This window comes from Diadema antillarum, unplaced genomic scaffold (assembly GCF_040938485.1).
Source record: "Diadema antillarum isolate AM-2024a unplaced genomic scaffold, OU_Dant_1.0 scf00000183, whole genome shotgun sequence".
In the NCBI taxonomy this organism is placed as follows: domain Eukaryota; kingdom Metazoa; phylum Echinodermata; class Echinoidea; order Diadematoida; family Diadematidae; genus Diadema; species Diadema antillarum.
The window spans coordinates 1,187,621-1,202,933 of NW_027271072.1; the positions used below are offsets into that span (position 1 = coordinate 1,187,621).

At 39.5% G+C, this 15,313-nt stretch overlaps 1 protein-coding gene across 1 annotated transcript in view; it reads right to left on the minus strand.

Moving 5' to 3' along the window:
* LOC139723228 (uncharacterized) overlaps positions 1-14,509 on the minus strand; it is a 78,234-nt gene extending 63,725 nt beyond the window's left edge. Inside the window, exons 1-10 of the mRNA XM_071634488.1 lie at positions 14,459-14,509; positions 13,135-13,728; positions 12,401-12,466; positions 11,384-11,451; positions 10,106-10,322; positions 7,909-7,951; positions 7,121-7,197; positions 6,478-6,586; positions 4,145-4,269; positions 408-566 (exon numbers count right to left, since the gene is read on the minus strand). Of these exons, the coding sequence (XP_071490589.1) occupies positions 408-566; positions 4,145-4,269; positions 6,478-6,586; positions 7,121-7,197; positions 7,909-7,951; positions 10,106-10,322; positions 11,384-11,451; positions 12,401-12,466; positions 13,135-13,728; positions 14,459-14,509 (1,509 nt within the window). The remainder of the gene's footprint in view (positions 1-407; positions 567-4,144; positions 4,270-6,477; positions 6,587-7,120; positions 7,198-7,908; positions 7,952-10,105; positions 10,323-11,383; positions 11,452-12,400; positions 12,467-13,134; positions 13,729-14,458) is intronic.
* Positions 14,510-15,313: the final 804 nt, after the last annotated feature.

Here is a 15,313-nt window from a genome sequence, read left to right on the forward strand (position 1 = left end):
TAATTTCTATTTGCTAATACCATAAAGCAATGACAGAATCCTCACATAAGATTGATACTCTCAAAAATAAAGAATAAAAAGCTAGATCGTAACGACCTAAACAGTAAAATGCGATGCCATTGGTAGTCACAGAAATTTATACTTTCAATACACCATTTCTCCACAGCATCCAAGAGCAAAGTAATTAACTTAGATACTCTCTGCACCATCAACATTGACACATCCCGTCTGGGTGGCCCCTGCATTGGGGTGGTGGACAGTATCCCAGACGAAGAAGAAGAAAAAAAAAAGAAGAAGAAAAAAAAAAGGAAGAAAAAAAAAAAGAAAAAAAGAAGAAGAAAAGAAGAAGAAGAAGAAGAAGAAGAAGAAGAAGAAGAAGAAGAATGAGCTGACGGAGTCGACTCTACCTGCTGGTGAGATGGTTGACGAGACGCCTTCTTGACACACTTCCGCAGTCGCTTCCTCTCCGCAGCGAGGTCCCCAATGTCGTCCTGCAGGCTGGAGGCCATCTTCTGCAGCTCAGCCTCCTTGAACTCAAATTCGGCCACTCGCCGCTCCAACTCAAACTGCGGAAGGAAACGTGAAGAACAGCTCAATATCGCTTCAATCCATCCCTTCCACAATTTGATTCCCATGAGGCACTGGGCCTCTCTTTATGGAGAGACATGGACAGACAGATGGCCCTAGAGGCACAAGATTACGAAACACGTGGTAATGCATCACACATTCACATGATTATAGTGAAACAGTAACTGAATATTTTATAAGTACCTACAAGTAACAGAAAGATGATATAACATTTCAGAGGAAAGCAGACTTAATCAAAACTAAAGTAACACTTAATGCCTTGGGCATTTCTCAATATTAGCAGTGGCCCGGTTGGGCGGGGCCACTGAGAAACTGATGTTGGGCCACCAGATTTTCAAAAAGGTTATCTTTTAGTGGCCCGATTGGGCAACTACAATTCTAAATATATCATTAGGTTCCCCATTATTTCAGGCTAATACATTTTGTTGTTTGGGCCACCACTTTTTGAAATTTAAAGATATTGGTGGCCAAAACTGGCCGCCAGCAAAAAGGAATTAGTGTAGAGCGCTACCTTAGGGCCAACCCTAATTACATTTTGTGTTATTCTTTGACATGCTCAAAGTCGGGTGCTATCACTTTATCACAAATGCAGAGGGCATATCACTCTATTCTAACCTCAATGGCTGGACTTTACAAAGGTAGTTTACATCTAGTACACAAATTATTCAAATTTCGATTGCGGAAATTTGTATCGCAGTCCACGTATGCCAACATGCATCCAATCATGAATGCATGCTCACAAGAGCATGTGAAAGACCATGAGCACCATGGGCTACACTTTGTAGATTTATGCTACCACTGTGAATTCAGCCCATTGAATGTACTGTGGTGACAACCTATGATCAATGAAATACCATCATGAAATAAATATCATAACAATCAATCACGGGTTGCTGGGATTCCTGTTTCTTCTTTACCTGTGATCAGTGATAGAAAGTTTTATTGGACATGCCATGCTCTGCCATACTGCCACTTAGCTTCTTTTTTTTTTTTCTTTCTTTTTTTTGTGAAGTACTCAAATATGTAGTACACGCTAGCTTGCTGGCTAACAAAAAATAATAGATTACTAGATGATCCCATAACAGGTACATCATTGCAATCTCTCTTCACAAACATTGCCATGCCAACCATTCAATATATTCAAGGATTGTCTGTTGAGGCTAATTCTGGACTCACAGCAACTTATCTAACATTTCACTTCATTTCATTCATTAATTTTCACTTTCAACAAGAAAATACAAATGTACAAAATATACAAAGATAAAAAACAATACACATACTCCAAATTATGTGAAATTATAGTATAATCACAACATGATGGGCTGTAGAGCAAATAGAATACTAGGTCTTGATAGGGTAGATTGACAGAAGCTGGTGAAATTATTAACATGTAAACTGTATTTTCTGGCAATGTAAATGTGAAACATTAATCTGGGCCCACTGCATAAGACTATGGTAACTGTACAATCAATGGTAACTTGGCAATCTGATCCGAGGTAACCATTAGAAATTTCTGCTTTGATTGGCTACGGAACAGTGTTGCGATGATAGTTACCACTGATTACTTAGTTACCATTGATTCTAAAGCTACCACAGTTTTATGCAACAGGGCCCTCATCAACCATCAAGGTGTATTCTAATAAGCAATCATAGCCATTCCGAAAATTGAACAGATTTGGCAGTATCTCAACAGAAAGTCTATTGAAACTCTTGTGCACTTGTTAATAATGTCTCATGTAGATAATTGTAATGTTTTGTTGTATGGCCTTCCAAAGAAAGATGTCAACCGGGTTCAAAGAATTCAGAACACAGCAGCTAGATTGATAGTGGGTGCACGCTCTAGGGACTCTATTACACCAATTCTGCATAAACTTCATTGGTTATCAGTTGGAAAACATGTTGTATTTAAAGGGGATGGCTAGTAACTGATCAGTGGGAATCAGTGGGAATGCTGGAGGATGATTGTTCCAATCCCTGTGGGATTCATTTAAGAGTACATTATATATCTATTATTGTGTGAAAATTATTTGCTTCAGAATGGTCTCATATTCAAGTAATGTGCAGTTTAATGCTTCCAGGTTAGCGTCCCTGGTCAGTGACGGGGCATTAAACTGCACATTACTTGAATATGAGACCGTTCTGAAGCAAATAATTTTCACACAACAGTAGATATATAATGTACTCTTAAATGAATCCCACAAGGATTGGAACAATCATTCCCACTGATTCCCACTGATCGGTTACTAGCCATCCCCTTTAAGATACTTATTATGTGTTTTAAAGCTCAGAATAATCTTTCTCCTTCTTACATTACAGAACTTATTCATCATCACATTCCAACACGAACTCTTCGACCATCATCACATCTTTTTTCAGTCTATCCTGTAAACACACAAACATATGTGATCTGCTTCAACAAAAGGATCCTAAAGTCGCTGATGGCTGAGCTGACAAAATCGAGTTTGAAGTCAGATCATCAAAATAGGTCAAATCGATCGGTTTTCTGTTTTTGCATAATTTTGTAGTGTAATATATTGTCTATCAGCTGCCGAAATTTCGAAGCTAAATGACCAAAAGAAAGGCAAGAAAGTAGCGTTTTTCTGGGCCATGATTTCCGATTTTCAACGGAACAGAAACGTGTCCGAAGATTTGGATTTAGCGCCGCAGCTACACTCCGCCCCTAGCAACGAGGGAGTGATCTTATTGGTCAGTGCGTGGCATCCTGGTTACTGATTGGTCGTGCATAGACCGCTGGCGCTAAGCTTGAATGAACATCGTGGGGGTTGCTAAGAACATACCTTCTATTGTCAAGCGGTGAAGACTGTCTTGCCTCCCCTTGATCATGTTAGCGTCGGAAGGAAAACTTTGAAGGTGGTTTTCTCGAAACGCTGATTTCCTAAACCACTCGATATGTGCTAATAAAATCATTGATATCTCTGCAACAGAGTACTTTCATGAGTCATGTTATATATGAAATTGAAGGGGAAGAGTAAGGGAATAATATCATGTCATTTTTAGAAAATTGTCCTCCCCGACTTTCAGATCCTTTTGTTGTAGCGGGTCACATATGGTAAATGATCCTTCACATCATCAGCTCCCACTCTTTGAAATTCATTACCTTTTTCAATCAGAAGCATATCTTCCTTTGATTCTTTCAAGAAGGCACTGAAAACTTATTTGTTCAAGTATTGATGATTGTATATGTTATGTCAAGCGTATAGAGAATTTTTTTTAATTATTATGCGCTTTATAAATGTGAATTATTATTATCATTATTATTTTTATTCTTTTATTATTATTATTATTATTATTATTATTATTATCATCATCATTATTATTATTATTATTATTATTATTATTATTATTATTATCATTATTATTATTATTATTATTATTATTATTATTATTATTATTATTATTATTATTATTATTATTATTATTATCATCATCATCATTATCATTACTGTGAAGCACCATAGGTCAATGTTACATATGAACTGGAGAGGGAGACTTTTCCCCAGCACTGACAGGACTTGGGAGTATTTTCCCTCCTCACCTTGCTCTCTTGAAGTCCTTTGATCTCTCTTTCCTTCTCTCTCAGCACCCCTTCACACTGCACGACAAGACGGTCACATGACTGCACCTCGTCTCTCAGCCGCGAGACGGCGTCCTCCAGACAGGCTGAAATTCAACCGATCGGATTCGAGGCAAGTGGTAGTTTTCAGTCCACAGAGCCAGCAGTCACATTGTCAACTCAGATAACAAGAGGTTATTAAAACTGTGCTAAAAGTATTTAAAAGCAGTATGGATTTGCAGCTACATGACCTACAAATGGAAAAATATACAGTACTTGCAGTACATGTGTACTTCAAAACAGTGTCAAAATTACTGAATAGAACCGATTCTACTAAATAGGGCTTATGGAAGCAAACTATATGCACTGTAATATTTTCATATTGATCAATTTCAAATGACTAAATAGAACTGATTCCATCAAATAGGGCCTATGGAAGCAAACAATATGCACTGTAATATTTTCATAATGATCAACTTCGAATGGTAGCATTTTCGATTATTATGTGTGATAATGATCATAAAATCACTGTTTCAAACTAAACAAATTGCTTTGTTATTATACATTCTGGATTTCAGGGAAATCCTATTAGCTCTCCACTAAACAATTTTGTTAGAATAAATTCAATTGAAACAAGAGACCCGCGGGTCTAGCGCTCACCTGAGTATCGCAAGTTCACCTTTCACGCAGTCACTAATCTAAATTATTCACAGCTCTACCAAAATTTGACCAGGCATTCTCAAGTAGAAGATGAAAATGTACAATAAGGGCCCAATTTTTTTAAGATTCCTTAATTTGGGGGGATTGGGGGCCCCCTGGGGCCCTCTGGGTGGGGCATGGTGCCCATTTTGATAAATTGAGATCCTGACCCCCTAGGGATGCTACCTGCCAAGTTTGACAAAAATCCATCATGAGGTTTTCAGGAAGAAGATGAAAATGTACAATTCAGGCCCCCATTTGGACCCTTCCAACCACCACCCCCCCCCCCCCCCCTACCCAAGAGGGGCACCCCTGGATCTCCTATGAACAAACTTGAAACTACAGTCATTAATGTACTCACTCATAGTATTATCTCAGCTCTATATATAACTTCTGATTCTAGAGAAGATTTATAAAGATTCCTTCATTTGGGGGATTTGGGACCCCTGGGGGCCCCCTGGGTGGGGCATGGTGCCCATTTTAACAAATTGAGATCCTAACCCCCTAGGGATGCTACCTGCCAAGTTTGGTGAAAATAGGTCATGGGGTTCTCAAGAAGAAGATAAAAATGTACAATTTAGGCCCCATTAGGACCCCTCCTCACCCCCTCCCTCCCCTGGGTCCCAAGGGGGGCACCCCTGATTCTGCCATGAACAAACTTGAAACTACAGTCATCAATGTACTAACTCATAGTATTAACTTAGCTCTATCACTTCTGGTTCTAGAGAAGAAGATTTTTGCGGATATTCCTTAATTTTGGGGGGTTTGGGCCCCCTGGGGGCCCCCTGGGTGGGGCATGGTGCCCATTTTCACAAATTGATTTCCTAACCCCCTAGGGATGCTACCTGCCAAGTTTGGTGAAAATGGGTCATGGGGTTCTCAAGAAGACGATGAAAATGTACAATTTAGGCCCCATTAGAACCCTTCCCCACCCCCCTCCCCTGGGTCCCAAGGGGGGCACCCCTGATTCTGCCATGAACAAACTTGAAACTACAGTCATCAATGTACTAACTCATAGTATTAACTTAGCTCTATCACTTCTGGTTCTAGAGAAGAAGATTTTTACAGATTCCTTAATTTTGGGGGGTTTGGGCCCCCCTGGGGGCCCCCTGGGTGGGGCATGGTGCCCATTTTAACAAATTGAGTTCCTAACCCCCTAGGGATGCTACCTGCCAAGTTTGATGAAAATCGGTCTTGGGGTTTTCAAGAAGAAGATGAAAATGTAAAAAGTTTACGCACGACGCACGACGGACGACGGACGACGGACGACGGACGACGGACGACGCACGACGCACGACGCACGACGCACGACGGACGCCGGACGAAGGGCGATCGCAATAGCTCACTTGAGCCTTTGGCTCAGGTGAGCTAAAAAAAAAATTGACTGAGGAGGCACCAGGGGCCCAATTTTATCAAAAGATAAAATCGATTTAAAATTTCCTTCACACACAGCCTGCCATAGACTTATCATAGAAATCAACTTTATAATCAATTTTAACTCTTCATAAAACAGGGCCCTGGTGTCAACCAGCCCATCACTAGGACCAGGCCTGTTGAAACGACCACTGATTTCAATGCATCATAGAACTTGTCCCGCACTTTAGAAGGTCACTAACCCTTATCTGACTGCAGCAAAGAGTTAAGCCTGATGTGGCCGACCAACTTCTCCTTGGTTTCCTTCAAGCTGGCATCTTTGTCTCTGCACTGCAGGCTGAGGTTCTTCAGCTGAGAACAAGTAAAAAGATAATATATGAAGCACATCAATCTGATTTGTAAACAAGAAGCTCCCTATTTCTGACCCCCCTCCCCCCATTAAAAAAAAAAGATAAACAAAACACCAAAACCAAACAAAACATGAAAAACAAACAAGACCAAAGAAATATCTTTGATATGACCTGACACCTATCAAGTATCATTTTGTGTATTTCTAGATGAGAAAATAGTTTTATCAAAAATGTCTCCAACATTAACATTATCATGAAATAAAGTAACACATAATGTTTAAATATACTTTTTGGAGATCCTTATGAACGGGTACAGTTAGAGCAATTTTTACCATGGAAACACTTTTAATTCGAGTGATCAGTTTGGGCTTTCAGGATCATTTTTGTTTCCTGACCGCTGCCACGGTAAATGCAATTATTGGAACTTGAAATGATAGAGAATCTCATTCTGGAAAGAAACTATGAGTCATTAGATAAAGACCCCACTACTCATAAAGGTCAGTTTTGTTGTGTGAGTAAGCAGAATTATCTCTACCTGAGTTTCCATGTGCTTCTGTGTCTCCTGATACTCTTCCAATAGTCTGAACAGGTACAGGTCTGATCTTGGTCCATCTGTATAAAAGGAGACAAAGCATGAAAAAGTCAATGTATTACAGTATGATATGTATGGTTATTGTCTGCAATATCGTGTTGGGCTCTAAATTTATAGCTGTCAAAAATACACTTCACACCAGCAAACATGTGGTTGCATCTATAATATCAGATGGTACCATTTTGTTTGTTTAGTGTGTATTGCAACTCTGAGCAAAGTGTCCTCCCATAAGAAAATTAACAAAACCAGAGACATGGATAGCTACACAGTTTGACCTCAAATGCACTCTTAAGCCAGAAAGATAACCGTTCAGTGCTTGCCTAACTTACAAGTATATATGCATTTTGCCACTTTTTACTTGTGTTGCACACATTATTCATTACTTTTCTAATCTTCATCTACATTGCTACTTGCCATCAAGAGTGATACAGAAGCAATAATTATAGACTTATATATGCTGTTGCAGTAATAAAAAGTCAATTTGAAATAAGAGAGTGCTGAACACCTGCATGGTTATTGGCACCCGCTCAAAGGTTCGACCGTGTGCAAAAGTGAATAGGTTTCTACTTGTGGCAGGCAGTCAAATATTGGACGGCATTGTGGTTAATCATGGGTGGCTTGCATTAGTTATATTTTGTACAAATATGGGTATAAAACAGAAAGTCTACATTTATGTACAAATAGACTATTGAAATGCAGGAAGCATCCAAATTCCAAGGTATTTCACGTACTTTGTGCCTGGTTGAGCTGGCCGCTGCATTCATGATCCTGTATCTAAAAGAAATCACATGAAAATGTGAATGTTTGAATACTGATGGATGTCTACATGTAGAAAACTGTTAGTCTATTGACACAGTGTCAAATCAAATATCAATGTATTGGCTTTGCTGTGCCAGCACATCACTGCATTTAGATCTAATGCGCTAAGGCATATTACAGTACAGACACTACATTGTACCTGTGCTGTGGTATGTGTGTGTATTGACCGACAAGTAGGTCTAATTCCGCGAAAAACTTCTCATTTATAATAATGACATTTGCTGGGTCAGTTTTTCGCTTCTTAGACAGACACCATTGATACATACGCTATTGCGACGGTTTCAACCGTTCTGGTTGAAACGCAACTTCGACCCAGTTCCCCCCGCATAAAAATGATTATTATTATTTTTTCCTGCTTGGTTTTCAAACCAATCTGGAAAAAATATATACAGGATTAATCAGTAAGCATTTTGACTCACCTCTTCCACTGTTTCCTCCTGTTTTCTGGTTGTTTCCTCCACTTCTTTGCAGCGCTCCCCAATGCATCGCCGCCTTCGTTTGAAAAATGACCGCACAAAGTCTATGGCAAGCCAAATGCTCATTCACAATATTACAAAGTTAAATTAGTGCTCTAACAACTTACTAGTACTTTAGTCAATAAACGTAAGTGTACCGATATAGTGATTGTATGGAGCATTTGACTTGCCATAGATGTTCGTGTGGTCATTTTTCAAATCAAGGCGGCGATGAATTCGGGAGCGCTGCAAAGAAGTGGAGGAAACAACCAGAAAACAGGAGGAAACAGTGGAAGAGGCGAGTCAAAATGTTTACTAATTAATCCTGTATATATTTTTTCCAGAGTGGTTTGAAAACCAAGCTGGAAAAAATAATAATAACCATTTTTTGGCAGGGAGAACTGGGTCACAGTTGCGTTTCAACCAGAACAGTTGAAACCGTCGCAATAGCGTATGTATCAATAGTGTGGAGTCTATCTAAGAAGCGAAAAACTGACCCAGCAAATGTAATTAAATTTATTATAAATGAGAAGTTTTTCGCGGAATTAGACATCAAAATTTACTTGTCAGTCAAGTGTGTGTATTGTTACAGACTGGGTCTACGGTCTAGACAGGATAATGTCATGTCATGTTAGAGTCATTTGTTTACACCAGACAGTCACTCCATCCCATAGTCATACCATATAAAAGGGAACATAAATAGATTTCAGAACTCATAGAGTCATGACATTGACATTGACATTGCTAGTCAATTCTATTAACTTTTAATGTTTACAGTCATTAATTCTCCACAAAGTTACGAAAGAGATCCTAAGGAGTATGGCAACATTTTATGGCACTTGAGATATAAAATGGACTCTGACAAAGTTGAAAGAGTGCAGAGAAGAGCCACTCGTATGATTCCTGAACTCAAATGTTTGTCATATGAACAACACCTGGAAAAACTCAACCTACACTCATTATACTACAGGAGACGAAGAGGCGACATGATTACTGTTTATAAATTGCTCAATGGAAAGTTGGGGATTTCTGGTGACATGTTTTTCGAACCAGCCATCCACTCATCAACAAGAGGTCATAGATACAAGCTCTTCACCAAACGTTCAAGATTAGAACTGAGAAGTACATTTTTCAGCCAGAGAGTAGTTGCCGACTGGAACAGATTGCCTGCTAATGTTGTTGAAGCTTCCTCGATTAATAATTTCAAAGATTTATTAGACAGACATTGGAGGGGGGGGAAATTCAAAACCTCTGCTCCTCAACGCACATAAAGCAACAAAGTTGAAGATGATGAGACCGGAATACTACAGGACCAGTCCTCTACTTCCGTATCAGATGTGATGTGATGTGATGAAGAGAATGCATAATTACTCATTTGGGCAGAAACTGAGTCCCTAGATCCCGTAGTGGTTGCTGATGTTAAACATCTCTAAAAAAGGGGTTTTACAACTCTAGTCTACACCATAACAAATATTCCAATACAAGGGACCGTACGATATGGGTGGGCCTACGAACGAACGAGCTACGTACATCATTCATTCATTCTAACGTTAGAACTACTTGACAAACATGCTAACATTTCACTGCAACGATTTAGACTTACATTTAGTAAAATTTCAATTATTACATCAGGAATATGGTAAAAGAAACTTACAGTTGACGCACACAGCTTTGATTTCGCCGAATTTAGTTGTGAATTTGGCACGGTATAATCATCCGTCTGGACAGCAGCATCCGACAGCGCATATTGGAAATTTTCTGGCAGGAGATGGCGCTCGACCTCGTCAACATCATGCGATCTGCGCTTTGCCGACCTCTCAGTCAGCAGGTGCTCATACAACTCGCAACAGAGCTTTCTTGATGCGTCCAGTCTGTCCAAAAATTACAAGTTTGTACACGTAAGTAATAAGATATATACAACGATGATGATACATGTACATAGTATGCAATACACAGGAAATATCAGATAAGCAGTCTGTAGCGGCCACCCCTGTCTATAACGGCCTCTCTTTGCGTCTCCCTTGGGTGGCCGCTATAGACAGGTTTGACTCTATCCGACTTTCAGTGGGGCTTTGCAGTTTAGCTACCCCAAACGAACACACAAATCCTCATATCTTTAAACAATTCCGTATGTATACATTTGTACCAATGGGTGGGAGAGACCTCCCTGCTTGTACAACATAATGCAAAAATAATGTTCAAAAAATATTGGTAACGACACGACAACTGTCACTTAAATAATATTGGATAGCCTTGAGGTTAATACAAGGAAATATTGGACGAGCTATGCACAAATATTGGACGAGTCGAAGACGAGTCCAATATTCTGCTTAGCAAGTCCAATATTTCCTTGTATTACCGAAAATAGGACATCCAATATTATCATTATTATCCTACAGAGGATTTTAGCAAAGAATATTTTCACTTACCTTTTCTGTCTCTGAGTTTTGTATGGTCTCCTACTGTACTTGATCCTGACATGGGGTATGGAACACTCTTCAGTGCAAGTTAATCCACTTCATTCCCAGATAAAACAGTGATCTATGTATTTTGATGTACAATTCTAACTAATTAATATATGAAATTTGTTTGTATAAACACAGAATTTTAGAAAAAACGATATTTTAGTTGATTCGTGATTGACCAATCACAAACGTTTTTACTTCATATTTCGGGTCATCTCGTACACTGAATATCAAACCAATCACGGTGTAGTTTATAAAAACTTTGGGGACTCCCCCTCTTGCCGTCCAATATTTTAAATATTGGTCGCCTCGGCAAAAAAAAAAAAATAAATATTGGTCGAGTTCAACAAACTTTCTAAGTGGGTCGGAGGTTATGAGGTGCGTTGACAAAATAACGCTTGTATTTGGGCTCTAAAAATCCTCTGTGTGGATAATAATGTGTCATATTGCGCGTCTAGTCCACTCACTCCTCTCGTAGAAGTTGCCTCGAGCTCGATTCGTCGGCCAATGTTTCAGTCACCCTTGTTAGCTCATCCTGCGGAGCAAACAGACAGACCATCAAATTTTGAATACAAAGAAGAAGAGAAGATGACATTTGCAGGTCTCGATTCTTTTAAAAGAAACCAAAACCATCTTCTGTTTAACTCATAATGTCTTTAAGTAAGAAACACCGAGGCACGCAATGGTAAAGCCATGTGTCAAGCGATGAGTTTATACCACCAGCCAGCGTTTCAGTCAACGCTCTCAAAATAATTCCGTGATATTGTTTACAAAATAGATCACCGAAGATAATTTTCGGTTATCCAAACCTTTTCACATCATTACTTCGATTCAATGATACAATTCGTCCAACTCAATTCTGATGCCCGTCCGTGTACGCATTTTCTTCCTCCCTCCGAATTTTGAGTTTTGCGCGAGGATTTGTTCCCATCTGTAGTTTCCTTCCCTGAGTCCAAAATGATCGGTTTTAAACTCAACTCATGACTCCTTCTCACCCCCCCCCCCCTTCCTTGCTGCAACAAGGCAACCTTATATGGTTTCATTTCGTACTATGGTTTTTCAGTTTTATGTCCGATGTGTTGTTGTCATACTATAAATGTATGTTGCTCTGCCCGTTTATGGCAACATTTTTCTGTACCTTTTTAGAGAGGAATGTGTATTACAAGTTCTGCTTTTGAGCTTCCCCTTCATTTTCGACGTTTTCGACATTATTCAATACATAATAGTCATGCGTCTCGGCTTCACAATTATTGTGTGTTTACTGTATATAAAAATCAATATAATGTAGAATATGTATATCGCTTCTTTGCGTGATGTTTTGAGCACGCGTATATTCTTTGTTGAAAATGAAAATGAATAAATGTAAGAAAATGAAATTAAATAATGACAGCAGAGTAAAGGAAAGTAAAACCTCTCATTTTGGTTGGTTTCAGCGATGATAAAGTTTTTGGGTTTTAATGAGCCAGTGATAAGAGAAATCTTACCTTATAGCTTGTGTTGGTTTTGTTCAAGGCTTTGATAGTTCTCTGTGACTTCTGGAGCTTGTCCTCCTGAAATTCAAAAGGTGAAAAGGGAATTAAAAAACATGATTGGGCCTTGTCTAAGAAGAATAACATCATCATCAACAACAGCAATACAATAACAACATCAAACACACAACAAAACATTCGTGACTTCGCTAAAAACTGGAAACGCAATCATCTTTCGCTCATGGGGGGGGGGGGGGTGACAGAAGTATGATGCCCCTATTTAAATACAGTAATTTTTGCCATTTTACATAATGATGTGTGTTTGAAATATAATGTTTCTTGGTCATTTGAGACAGTCTTGCAATGAATCTATTTCAAAGTGTTATAGCTTTAAAAATGCATACCCCTTTGTGAACGGACCTGAACTACTTTGCTGCTTCTTTGAACACTGGACGTGAAGACTGAGATAATGATTATGCCCGACTGGAAAATTTACCAGGGGGGCCATGACGACACTTTTGTGTACGTCATAGAGCCTGTTACCTAGAAAAGTTACATTTGATATCAAACACAAAATCAAACTTAAGTCATAAAATCTTGATTCTGATTGGCTGAAAGAAAGTTACGTTTGATTTTTAAGCTTGCTATCAAAAGTAACTTTTTAATGCAACAGCTAGGCCCCAGTTTATTTTTTGAACGATGATCAAAGCGCTCAAATTGTAATACAATATGTCTACGTATAAACATACCAGAATGGATATAGCATTAAATTGATCATCGATGTCTCCAGCTACACTGCCTTTCGTGGTTGAACTTTGAATCGCCTCTTCTGTTTTAGAAGAGGACCTCACGTCGCCTTCAGGTTTCTGGGCCTCCGATGGATCCTTCTTCTTCAAATATTCGCGATCAACACAGGTTGGGTGACCGACGTTTTCGGCCGCACCGTCTCGCTCAAACGCAATGTCGACAACTTGATCATTGTCCGCTGTCTTCTGCTTTAGATCGCTTCTACTAATTTTTATCGATAACTCCGACTTTGCCATGCCTTCTTTCAACCCTCCGATGTTGACAAGGCTTACGGATCGACGCGGCACGATGGCGGCTTGTTTGACCACGTCGTTCGCCGGTTCATTGTCCTTCCGAATGCCGTCGTCGTCATCAGCGCCGTCATCGACGGCCTTGCCTTGGCCGGTGCTGCCTGCACCGTGGACGGTCTTGATGGTAAAGAGCTGGAGCGACGAGGCGCTCTGACTTGTTCGCATCTTTCTTCGGCTCGACGGTGGTTCGGAAATCCAAAACCAACCCGCGGTTGCGTTTGTCGTCGACGTATCACCTTTAATATTCTGGGGGGGGGGGGGGGGGGTGACAGGGGGGGGAGGGTTATTAAGGATTATTACAAATATGAAAGATGGCTTCATTTTGAAGATGTTCCTTCCGTAACACACGCACGCACACACACACACGCCAGAAATAAATAAATAAACAAACAAACAAACAACAACAAGACAAGCAATCTAAGAAACCACTGATCAAAAATACGAGCTCCACGGAGGCTTGACGCTCGGCTAAGGGATGCACTCCCGAGATGCACCTTCCCTGTTGTGCCCCTCGGTCTCTTAGTGACTTAATTATATCTAGTTATAATGGTTATCATGGTGTGCGCAATAATCACCAATACTTTTAAGTCATAATAATTTAAATCTTCAAGCAAGATTCCTCTTGGCCAGGGGAAAAAAAAAATATTTGGCGTCGCTCTTTATTCTTATCATATCAAGCAAATCTAATGCTACAATGTATCTAGGCCCGGCATGCCTTTCTCTAAATCTTAAAAGCCGTATCAGAAGCACATTAAAAGCATCTTTTTTTTTTTTTCTACTGTACCAAATGGCAAATGGTATCTGTCAACAATTTGAAATGTGACGACACTAATTGTAGCTCTTTCTATTTATCCACAAACTGTTTCTTGTTATCTCAGTTGTCTCGTAGACCTATCTATTCACAATAGATTCGATTCATCCATGAAGGATGAGTCGACACGGTAGACGAAATGGCAGAAATAGATGAGAAACTTACACTTCCATCTCCAACGCGGTCTCCGCACCCGGTAGATATAGCGTGATTCATTTCAGGTTTATGCAAAGTTATGCGAACGTGGTCGGCAAATAATGCTCCAAAACGGAAAATTATTTCGAAGGTTCAAATAGCAGTAGATGTAACAGAGCGTATAATTTTTCTGTAGTGTATAGGCCAATCACTTCCAAATTACAATGCGCGCATCAACACAAGTGAGACGCGGGTGAATTGCGCGCTATCAGCACCCTTGTTCTTATTGCATAACTGCAGGAATGGATGAATGACCGAGTATTGCGCGTGACGTGTACACTGTTATAAAATGACATCGTGAGTATGGATATTGCTTTATTACGTGATCACTAGCATGAAGGGTTACCCAAAGTATGAAAAAGTATGACAAACATGCCATTATTATACTACTAATTCTCTTATTCCCCTTTTTGGGTCTGACACCCCCTGTGACTGACTGGTCCTGACGAAGAAGAAGAAGAAGAAGAAAAAAAAAAGAGAGGAATAACAGGAAGAAAGTTAAAAACGCAACGAAAGACAAAGTATGTCAGCCTTTCTTTTCTTTCTCTCCTTGTGTCTGTCTGTCTGTCTCTCTCTCTCACTCTTCATACACCTCTGCATGTATTCTGTCAAAGTGGAAATGTATTGCACCTAATCGTACTTGTTGAAACAATATTTTAATTTTGCAACATATTACTTTCATTTTCGCGCTGGTATCACAGAGTGCAAAATACACAAAAATATCTACACTGCAAAATTTTCCAAGTTCAAGGTATACATACATACATACATACATACTCCACTCTGCCACCACAGACACATTTGCACATGCACGTTAACATAAGA